Consider the following 22,447-nt stretch of genomic DNA (forward strand, 5'->3'; position numbering starts at 1 on the left):
CTGGTCCTGCGTTCATTAACGTGAGTTATACTGTGTGATTATTACCTTCCCCAACCTCAGCCATCCTTTCAGCCCCAGAGGAATGCAATGCTGCAACTCTATACCATTCCTCACGTACTGTACTGTACACTGCAACATCTGCCTCCAACATGTTCTGAATCAAGGTCTGCATCTATGGGCCCAGGTCAAAAGTAGTGCACTATAGAGGGAACATGGTGCCATTTGGGAAGCAATGGGGAAGCAATCCAGGTACACGCTTAGCACCTTTTTTTCTATCTAGGACCTAAAATGGTTCTTCGGCTGTCCCCATATGACAACCCTTTGAAGAACCGTTTTGGGTTTCATGTAGAACCCTTTCCACAGAGGGTTCTAATTCACATGGAATCCAAAATATTTTTTACCTGGAACCAAAAAGGTCTCTCCTATGGGGACAGTTGAAGAACCCTTTTTTTTTCGAAGAGTGTGTGAGCATTCCTTGTAGTGGTCCGTTACAAAGTCATGAATAATAATTAGCATTTTCTTTCTTCATGTAAATACATTAAGATATAAAGGGGTAACATATACACTGTACAAAAATGTTGAGTTGAATCAAATGTTTAAACCCTTTCTCATGCTTGGGAGTCTTCACAGTTTTAACAAAAATCCTGTGACATAAAACGCCACCTTTCTTTCATTATATTTATGCTGTTGTTTGTTGTTATATCATACACTAAGGGCTCTATTCAATCCGATCCGCTTTAACCGGCATCCGCATAGCAGTTGTTTTGGCGGTGTCGGAGGTGGAACTGCGTTAGAGCTGTCAAATCCAAAAGCTGCTTCTGACGTTACACCCAAAGTGGGCATTGGCATAGGCTGCACAGAGTCACATGAAAAACAAAAAATGTAGTCTATGTCCATGCCTCCGTAGAAATCTACTTAGCATAATACAAAAATTCCCATACAAATGTGTCTGTTTGAGCTAGAGATATGTTTTTTGTTGTTGAATGGGCTGCGTCTCAATCCGCCGTGTTTGTCAGACCAGGAGATGAAAACCTCTGTAGCGTCCAAGTGGGTTTGGCCTACAAACTTTGACCCCTCTATTGTATGATGAGACACTCACGGACACGATCGTGTTCTCCGTTTTGCTGCATGTCCTCCACAAGCGTCATAGGACTCATCTGACGGAAGTACTGCCGATCTGTAAACTTCTGTCTGTAGCGACTGAACAGTTTGGGCTACACACTAATATGACCCCTCTATGGAAAGGTGAGACTCTCGTGAACAAGTACATGTCAGTGTTCTCCGTCTTGCTCTAGGACGCTCCCGAGCCTCACAAGACAAGTCTGAAAGTAGCCTGGTACCAGTTTACAAAATTAATGGAAGTACAGTATACAGGGCATTCAGAAAGTATTCATACTCCTTGACTTTACGTTTCGTTACAGCCTTATTCTAAAATGGAATAAATAAATGTTTTCCCTCATCAATCTACACACAATACACCATAATGACAAGTGAAAACAGGTTTTTTAGAAATGTTTGCAAATGTATTTTTTTTTAAATTACAAAATAAAAATACAAATGTTATCAAATCAAATCAAATTTTATTTGTCACACACACATGGTTAGCAGATGTTAATGCGAGTGTAGCGAAATGCATGTGCTTCTAGTTCCGACAGTTTAGTAATAATCAACAAGTAATCTAACTAACAATTCCAAAACTACCGTCTTATACACAGTGTAAGGGGATAAAGAATATGTACATAAGGATATATGAATGAGTGATGGTACAGAGCAGCATAGGCAAGATACAGTAGATGGTATCGAGTACAGTATATACATATGAGATGAGTATGTAAACAAAGTGGCATAGTTAAAGTGGCTAGTGATACATGTATTACATAAGGATGCAGTCGATGATATAGAGTACAGTATATACGTATGCATATGAGATGAATAATGTAGGGTAAGTAACATTATATAAGGTAGCATTGTTTAAAGTGGCTAGTGATATATTTACATAATTTCCCATCAATTCCCATTATTAAAGTGGCTGGAGTTGAGTCAGTGTCAGTGTCAGTGTGTTGGCAGCAGCCACTCAATGTTAGTGGTGGCTGTTTAACAGTCTGATGGCCTTGAGATAGAAGTTGTTTTTCAGTCTCTCGGTTCCAGCTTTGATGCACCTGTACTGACCTCGCCTTCTGGATGATAGCGGGGTGAACAGGCAGTGGCTCGGGTGGTTGATGTCCTTGATGATCTTTATGGCCTTCCTGTAACATCGGGTGGTGTAGGTGTCCTGGAGGGCAGGTAGTTTGCCCCCGGTGATGCGTTGTGCAGACCTCACTACCCTCTGGAGAGCCTTACGGTTGTGGACGGAGCAGTTGCCGTACCAGGCGGTGATACAGCCCACCAGGATGCTCTTGATTGTGCCTCTGTAGAAGTTTGTGAGTGCTTTTGGTGACAAGCCAAATTTCTTCAGCCTCCTGAGGTTGAAGAGGCGCTGCTGCGCCTTCTTCACGATGCTGTCTGTGTGAGTGGACCAATTCAGTTTGTCTGTGATGTGTATGCCGAGGAACTTAAAACTTGCTACCCTCTCCACTACTGTTCCATCGATGTGGATAGGGGGGTGTTCCCTCTGCTATTTCCTGAAGTCCACAATCATCTCCTTAGTTTTGTTGACGTTGAGTGTGAGATTATTTTCCTGACACCACACTCCGAGGGCCCTCACCTTCTCCCTGTAGGCCGTCTCGTCGTTGTTGGTAATCAAGCCTACCACTGTTGTGTCGTCCGCAAACTTGATGATTGAGTTGGAGGCGTGCGTGGCTACGCAGTCGTGGGTGAACAGGGAGTACAGGAGAGGGCTCAGAACGCACCCTTGTGGGTCCCCAGTGTTGAGGATCAGCGGGGTGGAGATGTTTTTGCCTACCCTCACCACCTGGGGGGCGGCCCGTCAGGAGGTCCAGTACCCAGTTGCACAGGGCGGGGTCGAGACCCAGGGTCTCGAGCTTGATGACGAGCTTGGAGGGTACTATGGTGTTGAATGCCGAGCTGTAGTCGATGAACAGCATTCTCACATAGGTATTCCTCTTGTCCAGATGGGTTAGGGCAGTGTGCAGTGTGGTTGAGATTGCAGCGTCTGTGAACCTATTTGGGCGGTAAGCAAATTGGAGTGGGTCTAGGGTGTCAGGTAGGGTGGAGGTGATATGGTCCTTGACTAGTCTTTCAAAGCACTTCATGATGACGGAAGTGAGTGCTATGGGGCGGTAGTCGTTTAGCTCAGTTACCTTAGCTTTCTTGGGAACAGGAACAATGGTGTCCCTCTTGAAGCATGTGGGAACAGCAGACTGGTATAGGGATTGATTGAATATGTCCGTAAACACACCGGCCAGCTGGTCTGCGCATGCTCTGAGGGCGCGGCTGGGGATGCCGTCTGAGCCTGCAGCCTTGCGAGGGTTAACATGTTTAAATGTCTTACTCACCTCGGCTGCAGTGAAGGAGAGGCCGCATGTTTTCGTTGCAGGCCATGTCAGTGGCACTGTATTGTCCTCAAAGCGGGCAAAAAAGTTATTTAGTCTGCCTGGGAGCAAGACATCCTGGTCCGTGACTGGGCTGGATTTCTTCTTGTAGTCCGTGATTGACTGTAGACCCTGCCACATGCCTCTTGTGTCTGAGCCATTGAATTGAGATTCTACTTTGTCTCTGTACTGACGCTTAGCTTGTTTGATAGCCTTGCGGAGGGAATAGCTGCACTGTTTGTATTCGGTCATGTTACCAGTCACCTTGCCCTGATTAAAAGCAGTGGTTCGCGCTTTCAGTTTCACGCGAATGCTGCCATCAATCCACAGTTTCTGGTTAGGGAATGTTTTAATCGTTGCTATGGGAACGACATCTTCAACGCACATTCTAATGAACTCGCACACCGAATCAGCGTATTCGTCAATATTGTTATCTGACGCAATACGAAACATATCCCAGTCTACGTGATGGAAGCAGTCTTGGAGTGTGGAGTCAGCTTGGTCGGACCAGCGTTGGACAGACCTCAGCGTGGGAGCCTCTTGTTTTAGTTTCTGTCTGTAGGCAGGGATCAACAAAATGGAGTCGTGGTCAGCTTTTCCGAAAGGAGGGCGGGGAAGGGCCTTATATGCGTCGCGGAAGTTAGAGTAACAATGATCCAAGGTTTTTCCATGCGCCGTATACAACAGGTGTAGACAGTGAAATGCTTACTTACAAGCCCTTAACCAACAATGCAGTTCTAAGAAAGGTGTTCCTTTTGTACAGGTGGGAAAGGGCAGTGTGGAGTGCGATAGAGATTGCATCATCTGTGGATCTGTTGGGGTGGTATGCAAATTGGAGTTGGTCTAGGGTTTCTGGGATAATGGGATAATGGTGTTGATATGAGCCATGACCAGTCTTTCAAAGTACGTCATGGCTACAGATGTGAGTGCTATGGGTCGTTAGTAATTTAGGCAGGTTACCTTAGTGTTCTTGGGCACAGGGAGTGTGGTGGAATGCTTGAAACATGTTGGCTTTACAGACTCAGACAGGGAGAAGTTGAAAATTTCAGTGAAGACACTTACCAGTTGGTCAGCGGCCTTGTGAATGTTTACCTGTTTAAAGGTCTTACTGACATCGGCTGCGGAGAGCATGATCACACTGTTATCCGGAACAGCTGGTGCTCTCATGGATGTTTCAGGGATACTTGCCTCGTAGTGAGCATAAAATTAGTTTAGCTCATCTGGTAGGCTTGTGTCAGTGGGCAGCTCTCGGCTGTGCTTCCCTTTGTAGTCTGTAATAGTTTGCAAGCCCTGCCACATACGACGAGCGTTGGAGCCTGTGTAGTACAATTTGATCTTAGGCCTGTATTGAACCTTTGCCGGTTTGATGGTGTATCAGAGGGCTTAGCGGGATTTCTTATAAGCTTCCAGGTTAGAGTCCCGCTCCTTGAAAGTGTCAGCTCTAGCCTTTAGCTCAGTGCGGATGTTGCCTGTAATCCATGGCTTCCGGTTGGGGTACACAAGTAGCACAGTTGGTTCAGAGACTATAAAACAGCAGCCCTCCCCTCCGGCCCCATCTTCTCCCTTATTTACATAAGTATTCAGACCCTTTGCTATGAGACTCAAAATTGAGCAATTCAGTCAATTGACAGTGCATGTCAGAGCAAAACACAAGCGATGTGTACGAACCTCGCTGAAGAGGGTGCCTCTTCCTGTTCGGGCGGGGCTCGGCGGTCGTCGTCACCGGCCTATTAGCTGCCATCGATTCCTTTTCCGTTTGTGTTGGTTAGTGGTTAATTGGGTACACCTGTTTTGTATTAGGGTTTGTTTGTGGGGTATTTAAGGGCACTAGGCCCGCTGGGTATTTGTGCGGGCTTGTTTATTGTTACTCTGTGTTTGATGGTGTGATTTGTTTTCGTATCTTTATTCTCTGGTCTATTTTGTCCTGTTGTTTTGGACTGGCACTGTGTGTTGGCGTGATCATTTCGGTTGCACCGGTGTAATAAATTTGATAAAGGACAGAACCCTGCTCTCTGCTCCTGATTCCATCCACCACTCATAGTTATTCGTAACACCATGAGTTCGAAGGAATTGTCTGTAGAGCTCCGAGACAGGATTGTGTCAAGGCACAGATCTGAGGAAGGGTACCAAAACATTGAACATTTTTAAAATGTTGTCACATGCGCCGAGAAATGCTTACTTAAAAGCCCTTAACCAACAATGCAGTTCAAGAAATAGAGTTAAGAAAATATTTACTAAATGAACTAAAGTAATAAAATAAAAAAGTAACACAAGAAAATAACATAACAATAATGAGGCTATATACAGGGGGTACCGGTACAGGGTCAATGTGCGGGGGTACAGGTTAGTCGAGGTAATTTGAAAAGTCACTATGCATAGATAATAAACAGCGAGTAGCAGCAATGTAAATAGTCTGGGTGGCCATTTGATTAATTGTTCAGCAGTCTTATGGCTTGGGGGGGGTAGAAGCTGTTCAGGAGCCTTTTGGTCCTAGACTTGGCGCTCCAGTACCGATTGTTGTCTCTGCTACCGCACAGCAGTCTATGACTTGGGTGACTGGAGTCTTTGACAATTTTTGGGTCCTTCCTCTGACACCGCCTAGTATATAGGTCCTGGATGGCAGGAAGCTTGGCCCCAGTGATGTACTGGTCTGTACGTAGTACCCTCTGTAGTGCCTTAAGGTCAGATTCCGACAGTTTCCATACCAGGCGGTGATGCAACCGGTCAGGATGCCCTTGATAGTGCAATTGTAGAACTTATTGAGGATCTGAGGGGGGAAAGGTGTTGTCATGCCCTTTTTGCAACTGTCTTGGGGTGTCTGGACCATGATAGTTCATTGGTGATGTGGACAACAAGGAACTTGAAACTCTCAACCCGCTCCACTTCAGCTCTGGCGATGTTAATGGGGGCCTGTTCTGCAGTATTGAAGGTCCTCAAGAACAGAGTAGCCTCCATCATTCTTAAATGGAAGAAGTTTGGAACCACCAAGACTCTTCCCAGAGCTGGCCGCCCGGCCAAACTGAACAATTGAGGAAGAAAGGCCATGGTCAGGGAGGTGACCAAGAACCCGATGTTCACTCTGACAGAGCTCCAGAGTTCCTCTGTGGAGATGGGAGAATCTTCCAGAAAGACAACCATCTCTGCAGCACTCCACCAATCAGGCCTTAATGGTAGAGTGACCAGAGAGAAGCCACTCCTCGGTAAAAGGCACATGACAGCCCACTTGGAGTTTCCCAAAAGGCACCTAAAGACACTCAGACCATGAGAAACAAGATTCTCTGGTCTGATGAAACCAAGATTGAACTATTTTGCCTGAATGCCAAACTTCACGTCTGGAGGAAACCTGGCACCATCCCTACGGTGAAGCATGGTGGTGGCAGCATCATGCTGTGGGGATGGTTTTCAGCGGCAGGGACTGATAGACTAGTCAGAGTCGAGGGAAGATGAACGGAGCAATGTACAGAGAGATGTACAGAGATGAAAACCTACTCCAGAGCACTGAGGACCTCAGACGGGGGTGAAGGTTCACCTTCAACAGGACAATGACCCTACGGCTGTAATCGCTGCTGTCACGTTCTGACCGTTATTTCCTGTGTTTTGTATTTAGTTAGTATGGTCAGGGCGTGAATTGGGTGGGCAGTCTATGTTTGTTTTTCTATGTTTTGGGTATTTCTATGTTTCGGCCTAGTATGGTTCTCAATCAGAGGCAGGTGTCATTAGTTGTCTCTGATTGAGAATCATACTTAGGTAGCCTGGGTTTCACTGTGTGTTTGTGGGTGATTGTTCCTGTCTCTGTGGTTGCACCAGATAGGACTGTTTTGAGTTTTCACATTTCTTGTTTTTTGTAGTCAGTTGTTCATGTGTACCTTAATGTTTTAAAAAGAACCATGGACACTTACCATGCCGCATATTGGTCCTCTGATCCGTTTCGCCTCTCCTCTTCGGAAGAAGAGGAGGATATTCATTACAGCTGCCTAAGGTGCTTCAGCAAAGTACAAGGTAATAGGGTCTGAATCCTTATGCAAATGTAATATTTCATTAAAAAATGTTATATATATATTTTACAATCTGGGCCACTTACATATGAGCAAATCTGTGTGTGTATAGCAGTGGAATGAAACATCCAACCAATGCCTCAAGTGTCATGCTGTAGGTTCACCACACACCCAAAGGGTTGTGGGGCAGTGTCCAGAAGCAACCCCTAGCCCCAACCCCTAGACACTTGTGGAGATGTAGTACTGCAAGAATTCCACCAGACATACTGGAAGGTAAGGTGGCACTCTCATCATCTCAAAAGCCATCAATCCCTCTCTGATCTCCACAAGTGTCTAGACTCTGGGCAGTAGGGGCTAGGGGTTGTTTCTGGACAGGCCATGGGTATTATGGTAGCTCAGTCTGTCAGTCTATCACTGTCTAAAAATGTTAATGCTTCCTCTGTCCTTGGGAGAATCTCTATTGCATTTATTTGATTCTTCACATCCTCTCTCCTCGTCCCCTTAAAACCCATTGGATGAGAAGGTCAGAGGTCCCTCCCCTCTTATTTTCTTATCCAATGGGTTTGAGAGGAGAGAGGATGTGAGGAATGAAAGAAATGCAATTGAGATTCTCTCCTTGTTTCCTCAAATCCCTGTCAAAGCACATTGGGGAGAGGAGGGAAGGTTTCTCCCCTCAGGCTCCAATGCACTTTCAAGGAGAGGCAAGGAGTGGAGGAAAAAAGGACAAAGCAATAATTTGATGTTTACTAGGCATGGAAAATACATTTTGAATGACATGTAGATGTTTTGTTGTTGCTAGGCGGAGTTATGGTCTCATTGTGCCTATCTAGACGATTTTCCCTGCAACTACACAGCTGCAAGAAAATCATATTTAAATGTGAATCATTTTTAAACGTTGACCCCGCTGTCTCACATAGGCCCCTTTATTTATAAAAAAGACCCATAGATTTTTCCTTCCATGGTATGTCTGATCTGAGATATCATAGCCTTATTTTTTTAGAGATCCAGAGTAAGGAACCACAGACACTCAAAGCATAGGTGTCCAACGAGAGAACCACAAAAATGATGTTACCTCTGGAGGCAGACGTCAATTGCCACACTGCCTTACGTCAATCTATTCAAAACAGTTTTTTTTTCAATACCGTATCCTTAGAAACTCATGTCTTCATGCGAACCATAGTGGTATAGACTGTTGCAGTGTATTTTGTAGAAAAGTGTAAATAAATAACCAAGTGTGTGTGTGTGACATCCATACCCCCTGTCTGCTGAGCCTCCCTCTCTCCGTGTGTGTATGGTTCAGCCGTGGAGCAGCAACAGGCCTATTAAAACTCCCCGGGACTCCATCGATCTCCACATCGATCCTCTACTGCTCCAGCCTCCACCTAACAGGGGTAGTCTAGACGGCAGACTAACTGCCTGGATATCGTCCACTACTACAAGGGGAAGCAACGTGTTCCACTACAGCCCGGTCCCAATCCAACACCATAAACACAGATTGGAGTTGAGGACTTTAATGGTTAGTATTATCCTGGAGGCAAGTCTACACACATGGCTGTAATGGAATTATATGAGCATCGTCATGTTTTGGGGTTGAATGACATATTCCTAAATGTTACAGCAAGACAAACACCCTTCGTATTTTGCGTTGTGGTGTCTCTCCCTGTGCCCAAGAGAGTAAGACAGTATGTATGGTGTGAAGAGGTCAATGGGTGAATGAGGTGAGAGACATGTCTTTGTTGAAACATGACAGAATTTGTAAAAAGCAGGCCAGTGCAACACACACACACACACACACACACACACACACACACACACACACACACACACACACACACACACACACACACACACACACACACACACACACACACACACACACACACACACACACACACACACACACACACACACACACACACACACACACACACACACACATCTGGCAAGCACATCCTCTCCACAGTCACATGAGGGGTAGCCTAATAAAAAAGAGCATTGCATGGGCACAGCACCAGAGTGTTCTGAGAGTACGACACGAGTGCGATAATGTTCCAAGCTGCTTGGTGATGCAAAAAGTGGTGACGCAAAAATATATGTTATTTTTGAATTGAATAGTCACTAGTACTACTGCTTCTCAAATATGCGAAACAAAAAGTAAGCTTGCATGGTAACATCATCTGTTAGCTTGCCTCCCATGTTCATAGTTGAGTGATAAGACATTTCTCCATAACAATAAAGATTGATGTGATTGTAAAACAAGTGCATAGTTTCAGACAGACGTTATTTGCTGCCTGGAAACCAGAAGAGCTGTTAGATGGGACAATGTGTGGGAAATCTCAACCACAATTCCCCGTGTTAGACTTTGGTTATCAAAACCAGACTGATAGCATCTGTCATATGCTCCCAAATTGTTTTGATTAGAACTGCAAGAGTCATTACATTACAAGATCATGTTTCAAATGTTACTCTATCCCACTGGGCAAAAACTGGTTGAATTAACGTTGTTTCCACGTTATTTCAACAAAACAAGTCAACGTGATGACGTTGAATCAACGTGGGGAAGCTGATTGAATTTGCAAAAAGTCATCAAGGTAAGGGAATTGTATTTTTTTTCCACACCCAACTTTTAACCTAAATCCAATGACAATATGACATTTTAGTTTTTTGTTCCACGTCAGATTCATGTTAGTTGACAACTCAACCAAATGTAAATAAAAACTAGGCGTTGAAATGACGTCTGTGCCCAGTATGATGTTACTCGGGTATCGATGCTTCCAGCAGACCATGAAAGTACAGTTGTTGTTTGTTTTCCACTTCTGTTTGGTTCTGGTTTATGTAATTGTTGCCAATAGTACTAGTACACAATGTTTAAAATTGATCACATGTATATAGTCTGTTATATATATTGCATGCCCCTTGACCTAATCCCAACCAAATGGGCCTGGTCATAGAAGTTTGTTTAAGACCACCCAAAAAACAGTCCAATAGCGCCCCCTCTGGATTTCTGAAGTTTTCCGATGTAGGTTCCTCTGCGTTCACTTCAGTCAAGAGATATTATTATTATGTGTGTGTGTGTGTGTGTGTGTGTGTGTGTGTGTGTACCGCAAATCCCCAAAAGTCCCCATAACGATAGTAAAACAAGGAAAATTCTCCCTCCTGGAGACGTTTCCCTCATCCCCACGAGGGGTTAGATTTAGGGTTAGGGGTTAGGTTAACCCTGTTAGGAGTTAGGGTTTAAGGTTTAGAGTTAGGGTTAGGATTAGTGGTTAATGTTATGCTTAGGGTTGAGGTTAAGGTTAGTGTTAGGTTTACAGTTAGGGGTTATGGAAAATATGGCTCACCAACAGCACACATACACAAACATTCTCTTATCAGAAGAGGCTGGTTTGATGTTCATGATAACATGTTTTCTTGTATGCCGAATAAACCAGATATTGTTGTTGTGGAGGGAAGTGGGCTGCTCATTTGATAGTTACAAGGAGCAGGCCTAATCGGACAAGCCCCTCATATCACACCAAGTCGGCCTGGGATATAGATGCAAGTTGGTGGCATTGATATTTGTCAGTCTGGGACACGTACATGGGCTTACGGTATGTGGCCTTCAGATTGCAGGCCTGCTTAAGAGTAGAGCAAAACAACTCTGTTTCAGCCGTTATGGGTAACCTAGCTGTGTGGAGGAGAAGCTACTGCTCTCTTTCAGCTGTTATGGCCAGCCTAGCTATGTGGAGGAGAATGTGCTTTTGTTTCCTTAAGTTTCCTAGCATCAATGACCTTTGAAATGTTTGAATCCTTTACGATGCAACGTGATTTGCGGATTCAAATAAGGTATTTAAAATGTGTGTGTGTGTGTGTGTGTGTGCGTGCGTGTGTGTATATTTTGCAAGCTTGTGTTTGTGCACATGTGTATTGTATGTGACTGCCTCTACGTGACATCCATGTACACTTTCATCAATATAGTGTGTGCTCTGTGCTTGCGCTGTCCTGCCGTGGCATGATGTGTGTATGACACTATAACAGATGAGTAGTGTAATGGTCCATATTGCTGTGAGTGTGTGATGGGTATTAATGACGTTAGGAGGAAGGAAGGGCAGGTCTTCATCAGGGTCCAGCTGATTAACGAGCAGTCCTTCAGCTCTGTCCATGTCCCCAACACTAATGGGACTGGCTTGCCTGATGGATCTTCATACATCTATAATTATAACTCCGTTATAAGCCCCACATCAACCCCCGAAGACTGTCTCTGAGCTCACACCAAAGTTGTTTAGTGACTGTGTGTCCTTGGATGTTTGATTAGCTTCTTGTTTTCATTTTCACGCTGGTTACAACCAGTGGTTCGAGTGAGGATTCATAGTGAAGGGAGTTCTGTTTAGAGGGGTTAGGGATAGGGTTATGGCTAGGGTTAGAGTTGAACTATGTCTTGGACATGAAGCTAGGGTTAAAGTTAGGGTTATGGCTAGGGTTAGAGTTGAACTATGGCTTGGACATGAAGCTATGGTTAAAGTTAGGGTTATGGCTAGGGTTAGAGATGAACTATGGCTTGGACATGAAGCTATGGTTAAAGTTAGGGTTATGGCTAGGGTTAGAGATGAACTATGGCTTGGACATGAAGCTAGGGTTAAAGTTAGGGTTATGGCTAGGGTTAGAGTTGAACTATGGCTTGGACATGAAGCTATGGTTAAAGTTAGGGTTATGGCTAGGGTTAGAGATGAACTATGGCTTGGACATGAAGCTATGAAGCTAGGGTTAGAGTTGAACTATGGTTTAAAGTTAGGGTTATGGCTAGGGTTAGAGATGAACTATGGCTTGGACATGAAGCTATGGTTAAAGTTAGGGTTATGGCTAGGGTTAGAGTTGAACTATGGCTTGGACATGAAGCTATGGTTAAAGTTAGGGTTATGGCTAGGGTTAGAGTTGAACTATGGCTTGGACATGAAGCTATGGTTAAAGTTAGGGTTATGGCTAGGGTTAGAGATGAACTATGGCTTGGACATGAAGCTATGGTTAAAGTTAGGGTTATGGCTAGGGTTAGAGATGAACTATGGCTTGGACATGAAGCTATGGTTAAAGTTAGGGTTATGGCTAGGGTTAGAGTTGAACTATGGCTTGGACATGAAGCTATGGTTAAAGTTAGGGTTATGGCTAGGGTTAGAGATGAACTATGTCTTGGACATGAAGCTAGGGTTAAAGTTAGGGTTATGGCTAGGGTTAGAGATGAACTATGTCTTGGACATGAAGCTAGGGTTAAAGTTAGGGTTATGGCTAGGGTTAGAGTTGAACTATGGCTTGGACATGAAGCTAGGGTTAAAGTTAGGGTTATGGCTAGGGTTAGAGTTGAACTATGGCTTGGACATGAAGCTAGGGTTAAAGTTAGGGTTATGGCTAGGGTTAGAGATGAACTATGGCTTGGACATGAAGCTAGGGTTAAAGTTAGGGTTATGGCTAGGGTTAGAGATGAACTATGGCTTGGACATGAAGCTATGGTTAAAGTTAGGGTTATGGCTAGGGTTAGAGATGAACTATGTCTTGGACATGAAGCTAGGGTTAAAGTTAGGGTTATGGCTAGGGTTAGAGATGAACTATGTCTTGGACATGAAGCTAGGGTTAAAGTTAGGGTTATGGCTAGGGTTAGAGTTGAACTATGGCTTGGACATGAAGCTATGGTTAAAGTTAGGGTTATGGCTAGGGTTAGAGTTGAACTATGGCTTGGACATGAAGCTATGGTTAAAGTTAGGGTTATGGCTAGGGTTAGAGTTGAACTATGGCTTGGACATGAAGCTAGGGTTAAAGTTAGGGTTATGGCTAGGGTTAGAGATGAACTATGGCTTGGACATGAAGCTAGGTTAAAGTTAGGGTTATGGCTAGGGTTAGAGTTGAACTATGGCTTGGACATGAAGCTATGGTTAAAGTTAGGGTTATGGCTAGGGTTAGAGTTGAACTATGGCTTGGACATGAAGCTATGGTTAAAGTTAGGGTTATGGCTAGGGTTAGAGATGAACTATGGCTTGGACATGAAGCTATGGTTAAAGTTAGGGTTATGGCTAGGGTTAGAGTTGAACTATGGCTTGGACATGAAGCTATGGTTAAAGTTAGGGTTATGGCTAGGGTTAGAGTTGAACTATGGCTTGGACATGAAGCTATGGTTAAAGTTAGGGTTATGGCTAGGGTTAGAGTTGAACTATGGCTTGGACATGAAGCTATGGTTAAAGTTAGGGTTATGGCTAGGGTTAGAGATGAACTATGGCTTGGACATGAAGCTATGGTTAAAGTTAGGGTTATGGCTAGGGTTAGAGATGAACTATGGCTTGGACATGAAGCTATGGTTAAAGTTAGGGTTATGGCTAGGGTTAGAGATGAACTATGGCTTGGACATGAAGCTAGGGTTAAAGTTAGGGTTATGGCTAGGGTTAGAGTTGAACTATGGCTTGGACATGAAGCTATGGTTAAAGTTAGGGTTATGGCTAGGGTTAGAGTTGAACTATGGCTTGGACATGAAGCTATGGTTAAAGTTAGGGTTATGTCTAGGGTTAGAGATGAACTATGTCTTGGACATGAAGCTATGGTTAAAGTTAGGGTTATGTCTAGGGTTAGAGATGAACTATGTCTTGGACATGAAGCTAGGGTTAAAGTTAGGGTTATGGCTAGGGTTAGAGATGAACTATGTCTTGGACATGAAGCTAGGGTTAAAGTTAGGGTTATGGCTAGGGTTAGAGATGAACTATGGCTTGGACATGAAGCTAGGGTGAGGGTCTACTGTCTTGTGTATTTCTGCAAAACGCAGGTTAATAAGACAATCTTCATGCCTCTGTCTCAAATGGTCAGTAAGCTCTTGGAACAGTTCATTAGAGATACACAGTCTGCCGCTGATAGGGACACTCATTATCAGCTTCTTTTACGGACCACTAATCACTAGCGACAGACAAACCGGTCAAAACTATCTCATTTCAACCAATAGGCTGAAGTCAAAAAGATTAAGATTTGAAATGGATATTTATTATGATGCATTTGAGGGGTAGGACAACATGGCTTGTTGAACGCTCGGGCTAGGCCATAGGGCCATGATTGGTGAGAGGAGTTTGCCACTGTAAGGGGATGTTGGAATATACCATTGCAGGTGGACAAATGATATTATTCATCTGATGTATGATTAATTACTAATTTGGAATGTTTAAAACAGCAATAAACACAAGCCATGAAATTATATTCCGTAAGATTCATTCCATTGTCTTACAGCGAGGCCAGTAATATCCTACAGTGCATTTCCAGTTCACTGTTTCTTTTATAAGGCCCTTATTCATTAGCCTTATCTATCAGTCTGGACATTGAGTAAAGTTCTCCTGACCAGGGCTACACTTCAGGTGCCTTGAACACCTACAGTACCTTCGGAAAGTATTCAGACCCCTTGACTTTTTTTCACATTTGTAAGGGTCTGAATACTTATGTAAATGGCATTTATTAAAAAGAAAGGTTAATGTTCTAAGATTTTAAAACCCTGTTTTTGCTTTGTCATTATGGGGTATTGTGTGTTTAAAAAAAAAAATATTTTTTTTATTTCACCTTTATTTAACCAGGTAGGCTAGTTGAGAACAAGTTCTCATTTACAAATGTGACCTGGCCAAGATAAAGCAAAGCAGTGCGACACAAACAACAACACAGAATACACAACACATGGAATGGAATAAACAAACATACAGTCAATAATACAATAGAAAACGTCTATATGCAGTGTGTGCAAATGAGGTAGGATAAGGGGGTAAGGCAATAAATATTTCGCCATAGTGGCTAAATAATTACAATATAACAATTAAACACTGGAGTGATAGATGTGCAGAAGATGAGTGTGAAAGTAGAGATACTGGGGTGCAAAGAAGCAAAATTAAAATTAAAAATAACAGTATGGGGATGAGGTAGTTGGATGGGCTATTTACAGACAGGCTATGTACAGGTGCAGTGATCTGCTTAGCTGCTCTGACTCAGCTATGAGTCTCCAGCTTCAGTTTGTTCAAGTCATTGGCAGCAGAGAACTGGAAGGAAAGGTGGCCAAAGTAGGAATTGGCTTTGGGGGTGATCAGTGAAATATACCTGCTGGAGCGCGTGCTACGGGTGGGTGCTGCTATGGTGACCAGTGAGCTGAGATAAGGCAGGGCTTTACCTAGAAAATACTTATAGATGACCTGGAGCCAGTGAGTTTGGCGACGAATATGAAGCGAGGGCCAGCCAACGAGAGCATACAGGTCGCAGTGGTGGGTAGTATATGGGGCTTTGGTGACAAAACAGATGGCACTGTGATAGACTGCATCCAATTAGCTGAGTAGAGTGTTGGAGGCTATTTTGTAAATGACATCGCAGAAGTCGAGGATCAGTAGGATAGTCAGTTTTACGAGGGTATGTTTGGGAGCATGAGTGAAAGATGCTTTGTTGCGAAATAGGATGCCGATTCTAGATTTAATTTTGGATTGGAGATGCTTAATGTGAGTCTGGAAGGAGAGTTTACAGTCTAACCAGACACCTAGGTATTTGTAGTTGTCCACATATTCTAAGTCAGAACCATCCAGAGACGGGCGGGCAGGTGTGGGCAGCGATCGGTTGAAGAGCATGCATTTAGTTGTACTTGCATTTAAGAGCAATTGGAGGCCATGTAAGGAGAGTTGTATGGCATTGAAGCTCGTCTGGAGGTTAGTTAACAGTGTCCAAAGAACGGCCAGAAGTATACAGAATAGCGTCGTCTGCGTAGAGGTGGATCCGAGAATCACCAGCAAGAGCGACATCATTGATGTATACAGAGAGAAGAATTGAACCCTGCGATTTGACACACTGAACTCTGTCCGAGAAGTAGTTGGTGAACCAGGCGAGGTAGTCATTTGAGAAACCAAGGCTGTTGAGTCTGCCGATAAGAATGTTGTAATTGACAGAGTCGAAAGCCTTGGCCAGGTCGATGAATAAAGCTGCACAGTATTGTCTCTTATTGATGGCGGTTATGATATTGTTTAGGACCGTGAGCGTGGCTGAGGTGCACCCATGACCGGCTCGGAAACCAGATTGCATAGCGGAGAAGGTACGGTGGGATTCAAAATGGTCGGTGATCTGTTTGTTAACCTGGCAGTATGGTAGGATGTGAATACAGTGGAGGTAAACCTATGCTTTGAGTGACGATGAGAGAGAGATTGTCTCTAGTAACATCACTTAAACCAGGTGAGGTCACTGCATGTGTGGGAGGTGGAAATAAAGGGTTAGCTAAGGCGTATTGAGCAGGGCCAGAGGCTCTACAGTGAAATAAGGCAATAATCACTAACCAAAACAGCAATGGACAAGGCATATTGACATTAGGGAGAGACATGCGTATCCGAGTGATCATAGGGGTCCAGTGAGTATCCCGGCAGGCTGGAGTCACGGCGATTCAGACAGCTAGTGGGCCGGGGCTAGCAAGCTAGCAGAAGGGCCTTAGATGGATGTTGTGACAGAAGAAGTCTATTGTAGCCCCCTCGTGCTGTTACGTCGGCAGACCAGTCGTGATGGATCAGCAGGGCTCCGTGTGGTAAAAGGGTCCAGGCCTATTGGCAAATAGGTATAGTGGCCAAAGAATTTGTCAGATGGGCCTCTTCAGCTAACAGTCCGATATGCTCTAGACAGCTAGTGGGCTGCGGCTAGCAGGCTAGCAGATGGGCATTCAGGGGACGTCGCAACGGAGGAGCCAGTTGAAAACCACCCTCAGGCAGATTATGTCAGTAGTCCAGTCGTGATTGATCGGCGGGGCTCCTTGTCGGCAGTAAAAGGGGTCCAGACGAATTGGCAAAATAGGTATTGTAGTCCAAAGAGTGGCTAGACGGGAGATGGGCCTAGCAAAGGCTAGCTCCAGGCTAATTGGTTCTTGCTTCGGGACAGAGACGTTAGCCAGGAGTGGCCACTCGGATAGCAGCTAGCTAGCTGTGATGATCCAGGTGAAAAGGTTCAGAGCTTGCGGTAGGAATCCGGAGATTTGCAGAAAAATAAGACCAATTTGCTCTGGTTTGAATCCCACTGTGCAGACTAGCAAAAGTTGTCCGGGCTAAAGGTTAGCTGATGACCGCTAGCAGTAGCTAGCTGACTACTAGCTAGTAGCTAGTTAGCTGGCTAGCTTCTATTGGGGTTTCTGGTTCAAAAGTAAAGAAAATGGCAGATCCATACCACATTGGGTGAGGCAGATTGTAGGAGAGTATGTTGAAGTTGAGGTTAAGAAAAAATGTAAAAAGATATGTGAAGAAAAAATATATAAAAAGATACGCCGTCTTGGAAATTATGTTTAGATTGAATAGGAAAAAAACAATTGAATCAATTTAGAATAAGGCTTTTACGTAAGAAAATGTGGAAAAAGTGAAGTAAAGGAGTCTGAATACTTTCCTGAATGCACTGTATTACTTCATCACATTGGACACAAGTCACATGATTGAATTGGTTTGGTTATTATTCCCAACTGCTTGTGTAAACTAAACTGAACCAATCAGGGTTGAGTAAAACCTTGGGGATACAGTATTGATGCATTGGAAATATACATTGAGTTAATATCGCCATAGAGGATAGAGAGGTATTCTGCGATACCTTAGCATTGGTTAGTTCCACTCGCCCCCAGCATGAGCTCAGCAAGGTAAGGCCATGTAGAAGATGAACGTGTCACTGATAAGAGCAGGTATTACAAAAGCCTGTATCTCTACCTGAGCGTCACTACAACCACTGATAAAAGGGCCTTGACATCAGTGTGTTCAGGAGGGCAGGAAAGGAGCCATTCACAATATCACACGAGGAAATGCTAGCCATTCATATTCTTTCACTTGCATGTGTTGATTCACAAACAGTGAAAGACTAAGGGGTTAGAGCAGGACGGACTGGGGCTCGTTAGCGCTTCAAGGAAAGGTGAGATAAGAGGCACAGGAAAACCTAGCGACTACTCATGCATGCAATGTGCTGAAATGCACATTGATGTTTTATAAGTATTCACAAGAGCTCATAGTTACTTTATAGTCTGTGTAAACACCTATTAATGCATTAATATAATGCAGTGTTTCTTAATCCTGGTCCTGGGGATCCAAGGGGTGCACATTTATGTTTTTGTCCCTAGCACTACAAACCTGATTTCAATAATAAACTCATCAAACCTTTGAGTGTAATCATGTGTGTGTATGCCTTTTGGTCCTCAGGGCGAGGATTAAGAAACAGTGATGTAATGCAAACACCCCGTCTTTGAGTTTGTGATGAAGCCCTTTATAACCAAAAGGCATTATGCAAATGTTGACATCATTATTATACTTACAAAATTAATACATTTGAACACATATGGAATCATGTAGTAACCAAAAAAGTGTTAAACAAACCAAAATATATTTTATATTTGAGACTCTTCAAAGTAGCCACCCTTTGCCTTGATGACAACTTTGCACACTCTTGGCATTGTCTCAACCGGCTTCAGGAGGTAGTCACCTGGAATGCATTTAAATTAACTGGTGTTTCTTGTCAAAGTTAATGTGTGGATTTCTTTCCTTCTTAATGTGTTTTCAGAGTCCCAGTTACCCTGTGAATAACGCAAAGACAGAGTCGGTGAAAACATTGGACACAAGATGAGGAATTAGGGGTTTATGTTCATTAGCATCAAATTGATACTTATAATGTAGATTCCCTCACCTCCAGTGTTCATTGCTGACTGACAAGTCGATATCCTTGTGGATAATGGAGTCTGTGAAACAATTCCACACAAGATAAAAAATAAACAAGGGGTTAATGTTTGAACACATTTTAATTTAATTGGGAACTAGCTAAACTAAATGATACAAAAGACTACTTACATTGGATGGGGTCTATCCATAGGCAACTGTGCTCCAGACCAGAAGGATCCACTGCAGGAGGTACAAATATATTTTTTGTTGTTGCTATAAATAATCCAGCTAGCCAGTTCTATCAGAAATATCCCCCTCACTAAACCTAGCTAAGTTAGGTAGCTAGCAAGCAACACGTTGCTTGGCTAGCCAAGAACATTTTAACAATAGTTTTGGTAATGAAATGATATCTAATACATGACATTAACTCTACTGAACTTTAATTTTCAAAACAATTCTTACCAGTCACACTGCATGTTCGTGGCAAGCTAAAGAAGGAGCTAGCTAGGTAGGTAGCTAGCTGTGTTAGTTAGCAAGTTCGTTGAAAACTCTTGCTTGCAGTTGAATAAATGATCTTCTTCCTTTGTCACCCATCAGGTTAAAAACATATTTTAATTCAATGTTATGAATGGATAATAAAATGACCAAAAGCTTTTTGGCAGTGACAACAGCTCTTCTCCTTCATCAGAAGAAAATTCAAAATTGTAAAGTCTGCTCCTTCAATTGGAGGTGGGGCTGGGGATGGGGATCGGGAACGTTTCAAATTGTGATTGACAGCTAGGGAAACATATTTTAATGTATTAAAAACATTACTTTCAAGTGTTTTAATTTTCCGAAATAACACCTCATTTATTTTTACTATGTTTCATAAGTGGCAGGTAGGCTACACCTCAATTGCTGTAGAATTTATTTTCAACTACAACTCCAGTTGATCCAACTTAGCATTGCAAAACACCACTCTGGGAACCTAGTGCTAAGGACGGAGAAGGTTGTGAGGTGAGGGTGTATTTTACAAATATACATGTACATATATTTAATTTATTTATGTATTTGATAAATACATTTCCCACATATATTTAAATATATTTATATTTTATTGGAATATATTCCAATATATCATTTTTCTGTATGTGTGATTTACTCGTGGCTAAAGACAAACATACTTGGAAGAGTGTGCGTGTGTGTGTGTGTGTGTGTGTGTGTGTGTGTGTGTGTGTGTGTGTGTGTGTGTGTGTGTGTGTGTGTGTGTGTGTGTGTGTGTGTGTGTGCACGCATGCATGCATGTGGCAGAAACTTCCTGAAAGGTGAAATGCTGCTTAAAATTATACTATGTTAAAAAATATATCGTAAGAAAACATGTTGTATAAACAACTGGACTTCTGCCTTTAATTCCGTCAGTCGCCTTTATAATGAATGATAAGGCAAACAAATACACACACACACACATAGATAGATAAAGACACAGGCTTTGTGGCTGTAATTTCACACATCCAGAACACAAAACTTTCAAAACAGAAGCATGATATTAACAATTTGGGTCTTTTCAACTGCTGAAATACACAGCTTGCTTCTTTTCTTTGCAGACCAAATAATATTTAAAATGTTGATATAAATAGAGAGTGAATAGCGCTTGCTTGCTATTGGCCCCAGGTGTGACAACAAGCAGGACGTGGTGGCCTTAGAGATGCGTGTGTGTTTTGTGGGGTGGAGCACTCGTGTGTGTGTGTGTGTGTGTGTGTGTGTGGTGGAGCAGAGCTCAGGTGATGACGGTGGGGCTGCGGCGTCCTGTCCTCTCGTGGATGTCAGAGATCTTCAGGGCGATGGCAATGAGGGGACCCAGCACCGCCTGGGACACAGAAACACACACACAGCTTTATATGCACTTCACACATTGCACTAATACTGACAATGGGGGGGACCAAGCACCGCCTGGGATACAGACAGCACACACTGCTTCATACACACTTCACACAATACACCCATTAGTGCCACTACTTCAGGCTTTCTTTTCTAATGCCCATTAGAATGCCCATAGAGACCTTGAAAGGATGCACTACCACTGCTCATGTTCCAATAAGTGTACAATGTGAGTGTGGTATTAGTATACTAGCAACATAGTTACAGCATACTCAAAACGCAGGACGGCCAAGGGACAGTGACTGAGAATATGTTAATCCCTTACGTCCCTGTGTAAAAGGCATTGAAGGTAATCAGTAGTAGTGGTAGATTATAAGCCTGATTGCATTGTCATTGTCCTTAACCCTAACCCCGGAGCCTTCTACACTACCCACATTGGTTCCACTAAGAATCCAGTGTTGGGGAGTAGTGAACTACATATAGCTGTACTGTACAAACTTAATCAAGCATCTAAAACCACCTTCAGAAATCAGGGTTATACTGTAAACCACCAAAAACAAATGACAACGACAGCCTGAGCATAAAACCAAAAGCCCTCCAGTCTTACAGATAACTGTCCAACCAGACACCATAAACATCAACTATATACACACTGAATATACAGTATAGCAATTCTTTATAGGTTAAGTATGTGACAGATTGGGTTTGTTTAGTAAGGGAGGTCTCGACTACAGTCAGTCACTAGTGAAAGTCTACAGACTCCTTTCACAGTCTTCACATTTTCTGCCTTAAAATTACATTTAAAACTGGAACACAATCTACTCCACGTTTTCAAAATGAAATAAAATGATAGAACATTTTCCAAATGAATACTAAGATGTCTTGACTGTGTATGTCTTTACACCCCAGAGTAAAAGGCCCAGTGCAGTCAAAAATGTTTTATATATAGTTCCACACTATGAAGTTGGAATAATACTGTGAAATTGTAAAAAAATGATGAGTAAGAGTAAGAGCTGTTTGAAAAGACCGCCTGAAATGTCAGCCTGTTTTGGTGGGACAGATTGCATTGGACCGTTTAATACTTAGTGGAAGCACCTTTGGCAGCAATTACAGCTGTGAAACATCTGGAACATGATTCTACTAACTTTGCACAACTCTTAGGACAACATTGATCCATTATTTTTGTCAGAATTGCTCAAGCTCAGTAAATTTGGTTGGGAATCATTGATGGACAGCAATATTCAATATTCTTGTCTCTGATTTTCAAGCAATTTTAAGTCGGGACTGAAACTGGACCACTCTGGAATACTCAACACCTCTTGGAAAGCCATTCTGGTTCGACTTTTTGTCACTTATATTTTTTGGGCATTAGAATTTGTGGATTGTCCTCCTTTCATGTTCATTGTGATCCGGACAAACTCACCAGTCCCTGGTGGTGACAAGAATACCAATAACATGACGCTGCCACCACAATACTTGAAAA

At 43.1% G+C, this 22,447-nt stretch overlaps 1 protein-coding gene across 2 annotated transcripts in view; it reads right to left on the reverse strand.

Moving 5' to 3' along the window:
* Positions 1 to 18,342: 18,342 nt before the first annotated feature.
* The window catches only part of pgm5 (phosphoglucomutase 5), a 53,447-nt gene continuing 49,342 nt past the window's right edge, over positions 18,343 to 22,447 (reverse strand). The window contains exons 11-14 of one of the 2 annotated variants that reach the window (XR_006838522.1): positions 20,844 to 20,953; positions 19,297 to 20,329; positions 19,136 to 19,187; positions 18,343 to 19,025 (exon numbers count right to left, since the gene is read on the reverse strand). Coding sequence is in view for 1 of the 2 variants with exons in the window: in XM_046346869.1 (XP_046202825.1) it covers positions 20,864 to 20,953 (90 nt within the window). In the remaining variant the exon portion in view is untranslated. Of the gene's footprint in view, positions 19,026 to 19,135; positions 19,188 to 19,296; positions 20,330 to 20,466; positions 20,954 to 22,447 lie in introns of those variants that run through there. The other variant, XM_046346869.1, reaches the window with a different exon arrangement.

Source organism: Oncorhynchus gorbuscha, linkage group LG04, assembly GCF_021184085.1.
Source record: "Oncorhynchus gorbuscha isolate QuinsamMale2020 ecotype Even-year linkage group LG04, OgorEven_v1.0, whole genome shotgun sequence".
NCBI lineage: Eukaryota > Metazoa > Chordata > Actinopteri > Salmoniformes > Salmonidae > Oncorhynchus > Oncorhynchus gorbuscha.